We start from the raw sequence: 11,902 nt of genomic DNA, 5'->3' as shown, positions 1-11,902 counted from the left end.
AGGCAACAAATATGGCATCGAATATGCCATATTTTTGGTTGGAGCAATATTTGAACGGCGGGAAATTTGAACTTTACCTGAAGGCGGGAATTTTGAATTTGCTCGCGTACTCAGGGTACTCCCACTTTCTGTATATTGTTTTAACCTTAATGTAAATTCACAGCTTTCATCATAAATCCTGATTTCTGCTAACAGAATTTATCATTGATTGCCATAAATTACATAAAAAATTAATAAATTAGAGTATGGGACATTAAACACAAATTTGAACTTCAACAATTTGTTTATTGTTTGTGAATATTTAACAAATATGTAAATATTTATTTATATTAATAATCGAATTTGAGAAAGGGTTCTTCATCAGTGAGCCTAACCTTTTCGTCTAAGACTATTTTTGGCACAACATTTGAAAATCACAGACAAAATGATAGAGCGATCAGTTCCGAAAACGATCACTCAAAAAAGGAATGATAGGACTATGGACAACTCAAAGAAATGAAGGAAAAAGTACAATTTCCAAGTGTATATAAATATCAAAAGATATTTGCATATTTGCCGAAACATTAACCAGATAGGTAATATCTTTTGATATTTATATACACTTGGAAATCGTACTTTTTCCTTTTTCCTTCATTCATTAGCAAGAGTCTTTTGATTTAATGTTTATGGAACAGAAACACTGTATTTCTGATATACACAACTTCGATTGTCAGCGAACAATGCGTTGAAAATGCGATAATTTCCGAAATTTGTGTACGTAAATTAGAACAATAATTATTAATTGGTAGCAGAATGGAAAACAATCAATCTTTCGTATAATACGTAAAGGATACTGACTGATATGGAAATCACAACATGTGCGCTAAGCGGCAGAGATCACAGCTGTTTTAAAATTGCGATAAATATTGCATTTGAATTCATTTGAAATTTAATAACTGAAAAATTGAAAAGTTTTGAGGAAATTGAACTGAAAAAAAAGAACGTTCACTTGGCGTGAACATAACCGCCCACCTAAAAGTTACCTAATTTTACAGACAAACGACATACAAGAAGAAATAATGGAAACGATGAAATTAAATACCTTATTACCTTAAAGGTTGAGTGGCACCAATTTTGTCAGCGCTCTCGTATATTGACCAGTTGCGGTCTTAACAGATGCTACACGAATTATACCATCAGGTCCTGGATATAATTTCAATATACGCCCGATAGGCCAAGTGGCAGGACTTGATTCAACGCCCTTTATAAGTACTAAATCTCCTTTAGATGGACAAACATTTTCTGAATGCCACTTATTGCGTTGAAGCATGGTATGTAAATAGTCACTTGACCACTTTTTCCAAAACTGTTGGAATAATTTTTTATGTTGTTCCCAACGATTGAGAGGAGTTTTGAACTCGTCATAGGACAACTCGGGACTAGATAAGAGGGGGGCACCTATCAGGAAATGTCCTGGAGTAAGAAAATCGACAGACTCAGAGGGGTCTGTAGATAATGGACATATCGGTCTACTGTTTAGTACAGCTTCAATACGAGCAAAAATTGTTGCCAATTCCTCAAATGTACAGGCAGTTGTGCCCAACATTTTGAAAAGAAGTCTTTTTGCCGACTTCACACCGGCCTCCCAGAGGCCACCGAAATGAGGAGCATATGGGGGGATGAATTTCCATTTAATGAATTTAGATGCTAATTTTTCGAAAATATCTGAATTATTTTGACCTAAAAAGTGACTAACTTCAAAAATATAACGCGCAGAACCTACAAAATGTTTACCGTTATCTGACCAAATCTCTTGGGGTAAACCTCTTCTTGCAATAAATCTATCCAAGGTTGATAGAAATGCCTCTACATTGAGAGATGATACGAGTTCTAAATGAACTGCTTTAGTTGAAAAGCATACAAATAAGGCAAGATATGCTTTCAATATAGTTGGTTTACGTGAATTATTTGACCGATAGGCAAATGGTCCGGCGAAATCCACACCTACCTTACTGAATGGTCGTGCAATATTCACTCTTTGTGACGGTAAAAGAGCCATTAAAGGTTGATAAGTAGCACCACTAGAGGAGATATTTTAGTTAGTTCGGTGAATGGAAATGATTTATTTCATATTCATTCCTGAAATAGATAATTCCTGTTATACAGTATATATTGTATTTGGAAATAATGTGTTTACCTCCTTCTCTTAGAGAAGGAATCAACTTCTTAACGATTATTGACCGTTGATGTTTAGAGAAACGAGATATTTTGCTATACACAAGTTTTATAGATTTAAATGATAGATTCAGATTAGAGAAATGAGATATTTTTTGCTATAGGTACACATGTTTTATAGATTTAGATGATAGATATTCAGATTAGTGAAATGAGATATTTTACTATACACATGTTTTATAGATTTAAATGATAGAGATTCAGATTAGAGAAATGAGATATTTTAATATACACATGTTTTATAGATTTAGATTATGCAGATGTAGATTCTGCATACTCATTGTATCAAATTGATTTAGATGTTTGTGAATTTAGAGATTCCACATTCATCATATGAGAAAATTATATAATGTGAATTTAGAGTTTTTCAGAGTCATAATTTGAGAGATGCACATATATCATTCGAGAGGTATCGATGAGAAAATTTTAGAGTTTAACTTAAACCTTTCAGAGGCTCAGATATGTAAACTTTAGAGACTTTGCTAACATACTTTCTGTTTTAGATTGGATAATTTTAGAGAATTTACATACCACACCTAGAGAATTGGAGCATGTAGATTTGAAGATTCTACATACATTGCTTGGAGAATGTAAAATTGGATGTTTCACATTCCATAAACATAATCCGGAGATTGAGATATTTTGAGACTATATATATTGATGAAAAATTTGGGGAACTATTTATTTCACTAAACTACAAAAACTGCAGTTTGGTAAGATTAGTGATAACTATTATTTCAGGGCTTCTTTCATACAATGCTTGCTGTGCTGTGTTGTTTGTTTGTAAGCTAGAGATATTATAGGATTCAAGTATTCATCCCGTACTTGTACAATGGCCATACCTAACTCAATAGGTTTTCATTGCAGTGCGTGATACCGCTTTTGTAGTAAGGTGTACATGTACGAGGTGGTGTTGCTTGAAAACTTAAATAGTCCTGTTTCGGATTGTATCAGATTGCTTTGCGTCTGAGGCAATTCAGAAGCACGAAACAAAATTTTATATCTTATACCTGGTAGTAGATGTACTAAGAGAGCATATAATGCACAAAAATCTTAAAATACATAATATATGATAAATATTTTGTTTCATAAATCCTGGAATAGATGGCAGCCAAAGGAAATCGATGAAAACCATTGGCGGATTATGATAGCGATTCCACCATTTCCGTAAGTGCAGAAGATATAGGTTTCATGCATTACGAGGAAAGAGAGAATTGTCAGAACCAATGTAAGTTTTTCATGCAATTAATAATTGCCCATTTCCTTGATTTCAGCTGACTAGAGCAGTATCAACGAGTGATACGTAAGAGACTAGATGAGAGATGCTAGAGAAATTTTAGAGTCATTACACAAAACCCCCTTTCGAGATATTAGAGATTTGAGAGAAGAGAAATAGACAATAGAGAGAGTACAATAGAGTAGAGTAGAGAATATTAGAGATTAGAGTGCGAGAAAACCCAGGTATATAAAAATTTATGCATGTTACAAAGGTAATTGGAGTTATGAGAATATTTTTGAGGTTAAATTTTAGAGATTTAAGAGTTTGAGAAAACCCAGCTATATTTAATAAAAATTAATTCATTTTACAGAGGTGATTAGAGTTAAGAGAATAATTTTTGGGGTAAATTCTAGAATATTAGAAAACCCAGGTATTTAAAATTAATCCATGTTACAGAGCAGAATTCAAATTTTAAGATCTGGATGGACAGTCTATGATCAGAGCTTTTTGACAAACGATTTGTTGGACGTCATAGAGCCAAGTACGAGTAACCAAACTTTTTCAGAGGCCAACAAATCCAAGAGAAGTAATTGAGTATGAGACATTATCATGAACAGAATTGAGGAGAATTATTAAAAGAAAACTTTCAATATCCGAGACCCTGTTGAAGTAAGGAGAGGTTTGAGGTTCTCCAAGTGCAAGTCAAATGGGACACACACACTTCAGGTAAAAGCTCACTTGTACTCCATTAAATGGAGAAATACGAATCGGTCGATGATTTCTGTGAAAGATTCGACTCGATAGTATAAGAGTATGAAGCATGTGAGGTGTGATCGAGCTAACTGCTTAAAAGATAAGATCTGCACATCATCAGGCTGTATTACCAGTCATATCCGAGTTACGAGATGCAGATCTGACCAGGAGACAAACCCCAAACCAAGAAGGTAATCTAGACGAGATCAGAGGGATTAGATGTTGAGAAGAGGTCTGAAATTGAAGAGGAGATTCCAAAAGTTCAACGGGTACATAAATTAAAATGCTTCCGTTGTAACAAAGAGAGACACTGGTCAACTGATTGCAATTTGAGGCAACAGAGTAAGTGATTCTGCTTCGGTTGTGGGACAATCAAGTTGGAGGATTGCATTAACAATGGTGGCACGAACGAAACGTTCAATTTAGAGGATCGATTAGACGTAGGTTGAACAAGCCAAGTTTCAACACTAAGAGACGGAGCCATGTAAACCAGAGGAGAATGAGAGAGAGTAAGAGATTCAACAAAGAGGGTCGCTCCAAGGCAAGAAGGGTTAGAAGTATAGAGCATAGAGAAACTAAAACAGGTAAACTTGATCCAATCATTAACTTTTTTGCAGATTCTGAAGCAACAGACCATATCGTAAATGATTGTCTGACTTTGAGAAACTTTGAGAGATGTCAAAATATGAGTATAGGGAGCGAATAAAACGAGAAAGCAGTCATTGTAATCGATGGTAAGGATGAGTTAATCTTATATTTAGATTCTATAGATGAGAATACTAAGAAGTTGCAATACGTATTTACAGAGAAAGAGATTTCTGAGAATTTACTTCCCTTACGTAAACTCGCAGACTCTGGGTTCAATATTTACTTAGAAGTCCAGGTCCTAAGAGTTTACAATAAGGTTAATAATGAATTTGTTTTAGAGTCCAAATCCTAAGAGTTTACAATAAGGTTAATAATGAATTTGTTTTAGAGAACAAGTCCTAAGAGTTCACAATGAGGTTAATAATGAGAGTCAAGCAACGATAAGCGAAGAAGATGAGATGAGCTTGCAATCGCAGACACATTCCAATAACGAGTTATTAGGTTCGGAGGGAGAACCGGAATCTGCGATTGGGAGGGAGAAAGAGTATAATCTCATCTTTTCACCTAAAGAGAAAGTTCTACAAGTTTCAACTGACAAAACACATGAAACACAATCTGAGCAACAAGAAAAATTGGGATTGCAGTCATATCAGTAGAGAGGTAATTTAGATCGATAACTTGGAATCACTCCAAAACTTAGAACGTGAAGTATGTATCATATCGACAATGGAGAAATTACATTTTAAAGAGACGAGAATGAGAGCTGAGAAACAACTCCAGTTGACACACACTGACACGATGGGACTTATTAAACACCATCTCATCCCGGTCAGTAGAGATTCATTAACGTCTACAAAGATGACTATTGGAGACTTGCTAAAGCCTATTCATTAAAACAGAAGATGAGTTGGCTGAAGCATTAGAAAAATTCTTAATATCAACAAGAAACTTGTTGGAGAAAAATGAGAAGGTATGTTATATCAGGCCAGATCAAGGTACAGAATTTACCGAAAGGAAATTCCCAGAAGTACTTAGTAGAGAAAATATAGAGAACGAGAGAGCGGAGAGGTTTAACTCGACGATCCAAAAGAAGGTTTGTACATACATGTTTGATTCCAGACTACCTAAGAGCATGTGGGAGATTGGTGTTGATTCATCTATAGATGTGTACAATAGAACACACAAGTCTATCAGATATCAAACACCATTGACAAAGTTTGCACCAAATGCAAAATGCCACTTTGATAAAATTGAGAGATTTGGATGTATTTGTAAGTATCATTATGTATTGTGATGTTTGCATACATTAAGATTCCAAAACCCTGCTTGAAATTTGGAGAATGTGCCCTGAAAGCTGTCCTAGTGGGTTATACCGCTACAGGATACTTGACGTGGCATTCAAGCTCAAGCTACATGTGAGATTTAACAAGAAACTTGCCTACAAAGATGTTTATAGAAATAAACAACTTGATGACACTAAAGAAAAATTACAGACCCAGGAAAATATAATCAACTGGGATTGGATGAAAAATTCGAAAGAGCCAAAATAAGGGAACTGCCGATAAAAAGGCCAATACCCTGCTACACTTAGAGAAAATCGTAGAGGACGTAAGCTATGCAAGGTTTTTTAATTACTCAGAGAATAGTATTTTAGAAAGTGGGCTAAACGACCTCGGTGGATTGCCCTTTGGATAACTAGTTATCAATAAAGATCAGCTATTAATATTATTATTTTAGGTAAATATGAGAAAACCGATAAAGAAGAAGATGTGAGGCTTTGTCTTATTTCTTCATTAAATAGAGAACCGATAAAATTCGAGGAAGCTATAAATTCTAGAGAAGGCCACTTATGGAAGAAAGCTATAAAAGAAGACATTGATTCCATGATACAAAATAAGGTTTGGATTTTGGTAGATGAAAGGAATCTTCAAATATCTGGAAAACGGGCAAACATTATAGACTCGAAATGGGTATTTAAGAGGAAATTAGAGGCAAATGGCCTTACACGATATAAGGCAAGATTAGTCATACGAGGCTTTAAGGTCAAAAATATGTATGACATCAGACTTCCTGTAATTAGAGCTACAATAATTAATGAGTATGATTTACATGTTTGTCAATCAGAAGTAAAAACCTGCCTTTTTAAATGGCACTATAGAGGAGATCTATATGGAGATTCTTGATGGAGTAGACATTGACAATGAGATCAAACGATCTTATGTATATAAACTCCGGAAAGCCCTATATGGACTGAAGATAAGTCCAAAGAGATGTAATAAGAGATTCACTGAAGAGATCTAGAAACTTGGTTCAGAAAATGATATACATGGACCTTGTTTATATACATGGAGGAGAAATGATATAAATATAAAGAGAAACCGAGAAGAGAGGTATATAAATCGATCAATCAAATTATACCATAAATATATTAGATAGATTAAATATGAATGACTGCAATGCTCAAAATACTCCTATGGATACCAGACAGGTAGAAAATAGGATTAAGAGAAATCAATCAGAGAATTTACAAGGTGACTCAGATAAACTAGAGATGAAAAGAGTTCCTTATAGAGATGAAAAGAGTTCCTTATAGAGAAGCGTTTGGTAGCTTAATGTATCCATCAAATGGTAGACACTACGTTTGCTGTTAACTATTTAACGAGAAAACAAATGAAGCCCATCGAAGCTGATTGGAAAGGTAAAGAGAATCTTCAGGTATTTGAAAGGTACTGTGAATTTAAGTCTTAAATTCACCGCTCAAACTGAATACTAAGAGGCATTTACCGATGCAACATTTAGAGACCATACCGACTTTTCATCAACTGAAAGGTATGTTATTAGATTGTTTGAAGATGTAATAGCTTGGAGAAGCCATAATCAAACCTATGTCACATTGTCCACTTGTAGAGCCGACTACCTAGCCATGAATAATGCCTATCAAGAATTAATAACTCTTGACAAGGTACTTAAATTTGTTATAGGAAAATCGATGTTTCCTGAAACAGTCTGGTGTGATAACATATCCGCTGGAGACCGCACCAAGAAAGATGGTAGTCATAAACTAAAAGTATTTGATGATCATTTAGAGGTAATAAATGACGACCTACTACATAGAGAGAAATCTGGACTTGGAAGACATATGGCTGAAACACATGGTAATTTCATAAAACAATGTGTTGAGTATAAGAGAACCACAGTGAAGTGGACTCCAACGAAAGAGAAAGTGTCAGAGATACCATCAGATGGTCATAAGAGATTAACTCAAAAACTAATGATTCAATAATCTTGTAACACTAACTCATTGAATTTTTGTTTTCAGAGTATTTCTAGAGACTAGAGTATAAACTGATTGAGTTCTGTTTATAGATTAGACTTGGAGTGGAGAATGCTGGTTGTAGTTCGATGAAGGGAGGGAGTGTTAGAATATTACTTCATCCGAACAAATTCCGAGAGAGAGAACCAACCCTACACTTGAAGTTTTACTTCATGTCGTACGGTGGCGCTGCGAGTCTGCGCGTGGCGAGGCCATCGAGGGCCATCGAGGGCCATCGAGGGCCATCGAGAGAGAAAACAAGAATAGATCTTCGATGATCGAGAGCGAACGTCAGGGACATAACCTTAGTGTTTAAAATCCCTTCGGTTCTGCCTTGTGAACTGTACTTGTTAGAGATAGAGTTAGACTTACTAGAGTGTCTTGAGAATAAACGATTAATATCATCATCTGTGTATTAGTGAATACTCTGTATTTAAACCCAAATATTCCAATACATATGATTCAATTTCAAATATTCTGACATAAAGTCGTTATACAAATTCAAGGAAGCTTCATCCATCGATTTTCGAGAGAGAAGTAAGATTTCAATGATATTTTTGAATTAAAAGAAAGCACTGGATTTGGATTATCCAACTTGAATGGTAATGACACTACATAGCGACCACTTTCGTCAGGAAAATGAGTAGATACGAAATGTTTTTCCACGTAATCATCTACAGGATCTATAATATTAGTTTCTCCAACTTCTTCCAACGACCAAAATTTTTGCATCTGTTCGCTGAGATCAGATTGAGTCAAAAGTACTGACTTCGTAGAGGAACACATTTCATTTATGGGACCTATGATTGTCCAACCGAAAAATGTATTTACGGAAGTAGGATATTCAGGAGACGAAATACGACCGTCACGTTCAAAAACGATAGAATAAGTATCAGCACCTAGGAGAATATCTATAGGTTGAGAAATATGAAATGTTTCGTCAGCCAAATTCAAGTGCTCGAAATGTTCAATTATTTCCTGTGACAAAGGGGCAGAAGGTATATTGTTGGTAATTTCAGGTAACACAACAGCGTGTACTTGTAAGTACTCCATTCCCGTTCTGGGATACAACTTGCAGTCTATTAAACCTAATGGTTGCGCATTGGTCTGACCAATACCAGAAATAGACATATTGATTGAATTAATTTTCAAACCCAATTTTTTCACTAGTTTCTGACTGATAGCAGAAATTTGAGACCCTGGATCTAACACAGCTCTAACTTGGAGCTTTGTACCGTCAGCAGATTCAATTCTAGCCTGAACAGTACCAAGAAGCACTTGTCCAACACAAATAGACTTTTTATTGATATGATATGAATTGATAATATCATTGGGGGTAGCAGATTCAGATTCCGAAACTTTATTTTCAATGTGGAGGCTGTTATTGTTCGGGATGTCAGATAGATTATCTGACTGATTGACAGATTGATTATCTGGATGGAGGCTAGTATGGTGACGAGTTGATTTGCATACTCAACATGAATTTTTGGAAGCACAGTATTTAAAATTGTCCAAGACAGTTGAAACAACGTTTGCAGTTTTTTAAATAATCAAATTTAGCTTGCCTCGACATTTTTATATAAGATGGACATGCAAACAGAGGATGTGTATCATTACATTTTGGGCAATGAAGAATTCTTGAGTTCACTGAACGAGATGGTCCATTGAGGGAATGATCCTGAGAAGAACCAGCAGAACTTGCGAGCAAAACATTTTTTGTTTTATTTTTAAAAGAGTGAAATGAACTTGAACCAGTTGATTTATTTGAAGATTTAGAAGAGTTCTGTTCGCAAAACTCCTGAGCTTTGAGTTGTTTCGTGACAAAATCTATCAAAGACTTATATTCAGGAATATCAGACGAGCCCAATTGGCTTTCAAATGCTTTTCTAGTATAATGATCAACGTTACGTAATGCCAGTGAAAACAAAAGAAAATCTGATAAATCTTTTATGTTTAGTGTTTTTATTGCGTTAACTGAAGTTTGATGACAATTCAAGAATTCTTTGAGATGTGTTGCAGAATTATTTGTTGAAGCCTTGAAATTCAATATTTCATTTAGGTACATAGTCGCCAACATTCTTGGATTTTGATAACGTGACTTCAAACTTTCATATGCCAATTCATAATTTTCATTTGATAACTGCAGTCCTGATATAACTGCGAGTGACTCATTCCTCAAATAAGATTTTAATAATTGAAATTTTTGTATTGGCGCTAAACTTTTATTTTCATGGACCAGAGAATTGAAAAGTTGAAAGAATTCTGGCCATTCTGAACTTTCACCTGAGAAAGGGCGAATATTTATTTTCGGTAGCAAAAGTGATTCAAAATTTAAAACCTGTGTGTTAGACGCTTAGTTTGACGCTGATTGTTGTTGTTTTAATGAAAAAAATAAAGCCCTAATGTGAGCTACCACCTCAGCAAACGCCAACTCCGACTGAGCCGTTTCAACACGTTCAGTTGCTGATAATTCGGAATTAATTTCCATCGTTTCCTCTTGTCTACATTCAAATTTTGCTTCGCATGCAAGTATTTGCTCCTGGTACGCTCGTAATTCAAAAATATTTGAAGAATCGTAACCTTCAATTTTTTTCCATATTCCGGTTACAATAGAAAATACATTGGCTCTTTTATCGACCAATTTATTCAATGAGGTATTACCTGTATCAGTTTTAGGTGGCATTGTTGTAAATAAACGAACGAAGAAAGAGAATCAAAAGTGAATTGATTAAATTGAAACAGATGTGAACTCTGAGAAAGATTACTTTCCAGCTATGGTGAATGTTGCCAGATTGTAATATATGGATACTTATAAAAAACTGTTTTGATGGCCGCAAAAAAGAAATTTGAAATGAAGTTACTGAAAATTTAGATTGAGATATTGAAATTGGACGCAATTCGGCTCGCTAGGACCAAATTATGTTGGGGATTTACAAAGAAAATTTTAGTGGACTGTATTTAGAGTTAAATCTTATCCCAACACAGTACGAAAACGAAAAGGACAAGTGAAACCAAAGTAATAATAAAATAATATTCTTACCTAGATGTGGGTGAACTTAAGTTATGGATCTTGCAGCAGTCCTCAGCTTCCAGAAGCAGATTGATTGAGCTCAACAAACTGCCCAAGAAGTGGTAGATCCTTTATGATTGACAAGCTGGAAAATTATTAATTCGACCCCACTTATCCTTAGGAATGTCACAGAGTACGCCACTGGTGACAACTTTATTTCTCAAACGGAGTCTTTTGATTTAATGTTTATGGAACAGAAACACTGTATTTCTGATATACACAACTTCTATTGTCAGCGAACAATGCGTTGAAAATGCGATATTTTCCGAAATTTGTGTACGTAAATTAGAACAATAATTATTAATTGGTGGCAGAATGGAAAACAATCAATATTTCGTATAATACGTAAAGAAGGATACTGACTGATATGGAAATCACAACATGTGCGCTAAGCGGCAGAGATCACAGCTGTTTTAAAATTGCAATAAATATTGCATTTGAATTCATTTGAAATTTAATAACTGAAAAATTGAAAAGTTTTGAGGAAATTGAACTGAAAAAAAAGAACGTTCACTTGGCGTGAACAACCGTTTTCCAAAGGAATTTTGTCCTCTGGATTTCTCAATAAAGATCTCAAAGTTTGAAACGGTATAAATATCGGGACTATACCTTTTGTTGCGTCTTAGTAATGCGTCCAATTTCATCTGTTGTTCGTTTAATGTAAGGAAGCACTACCTTCGGTTTGGATAAATTATTTTCAGGTTCTCGTTTTCTTCCTTCGTCACTTAGTCTAAGATCCCGATAT

The 11,902-nt window shown here is 34.9% G+C and overlaps 3 protein-coding genes across 3 annotated transcripts in view; all 3 read right to left on the bottom strand.

Moving 5' to 3' along the window:
* The window catches only part of LOC123671345 (probable methyltransferase-like protein 25), a 55,958-nt gene extending 44,561 nt beyond the window's left edge, over window positions 1-11,397 (bottom strand). Inside the window, exon 1 of the mRNA XM_045605120.1 lies at window positions 11,128-11,397. The gene's annotated coding sequence lies outside the window, so the exon portion shown is untranslated. The remainder of the gene's footprint in view (window positions 1-11,127) is intronic.
* On the bottom strand, window positions 1,013-1,642 carry LOC123671346. The gene has a single exon (XM_045605122.1). It carries the CDS (start codon window positions 1,583-1,585, stop codon window positions 1,091-1,093), a length of 495 nt encoding a protein of 164 aa, XP_045461078.1. The 5' UTR covers window positions 1,586-1,642; the 3' UTR covers window positions 1,013-1,090.
* Window positions 8,589-9,218, bottom strand: LOC123670577. The gene has a single exon (XM_045604080.1). The coding sequence runs from the start codon at window positions 9,216-9,218 to the stop codon at window positions 8,589-8,591; it is 630 nt and encodes a 209-aa protein (XP_045460036.1).
* Window positions 11,398-11,902: the final 505 nt, after the last annotated feature.

The sequence above is a fragment of the Harmonia axyridis genome, chromosome 1, assembly GCF_914767665.1.
Source record: "Harmonia axyridis chromosome 1, icHarAxyr1.1, whole genome shotgun sequence".
NCBI classification, from domain to species: Eukaryota; Metazoa; Arthropoda; class Insecta; order Coleoptera; family Coccinellidae; genus Harmonia; species Harmonia axyridis.
This window is presented reverse-complemented; position numbering and strand designations above follow the sequence as displayed.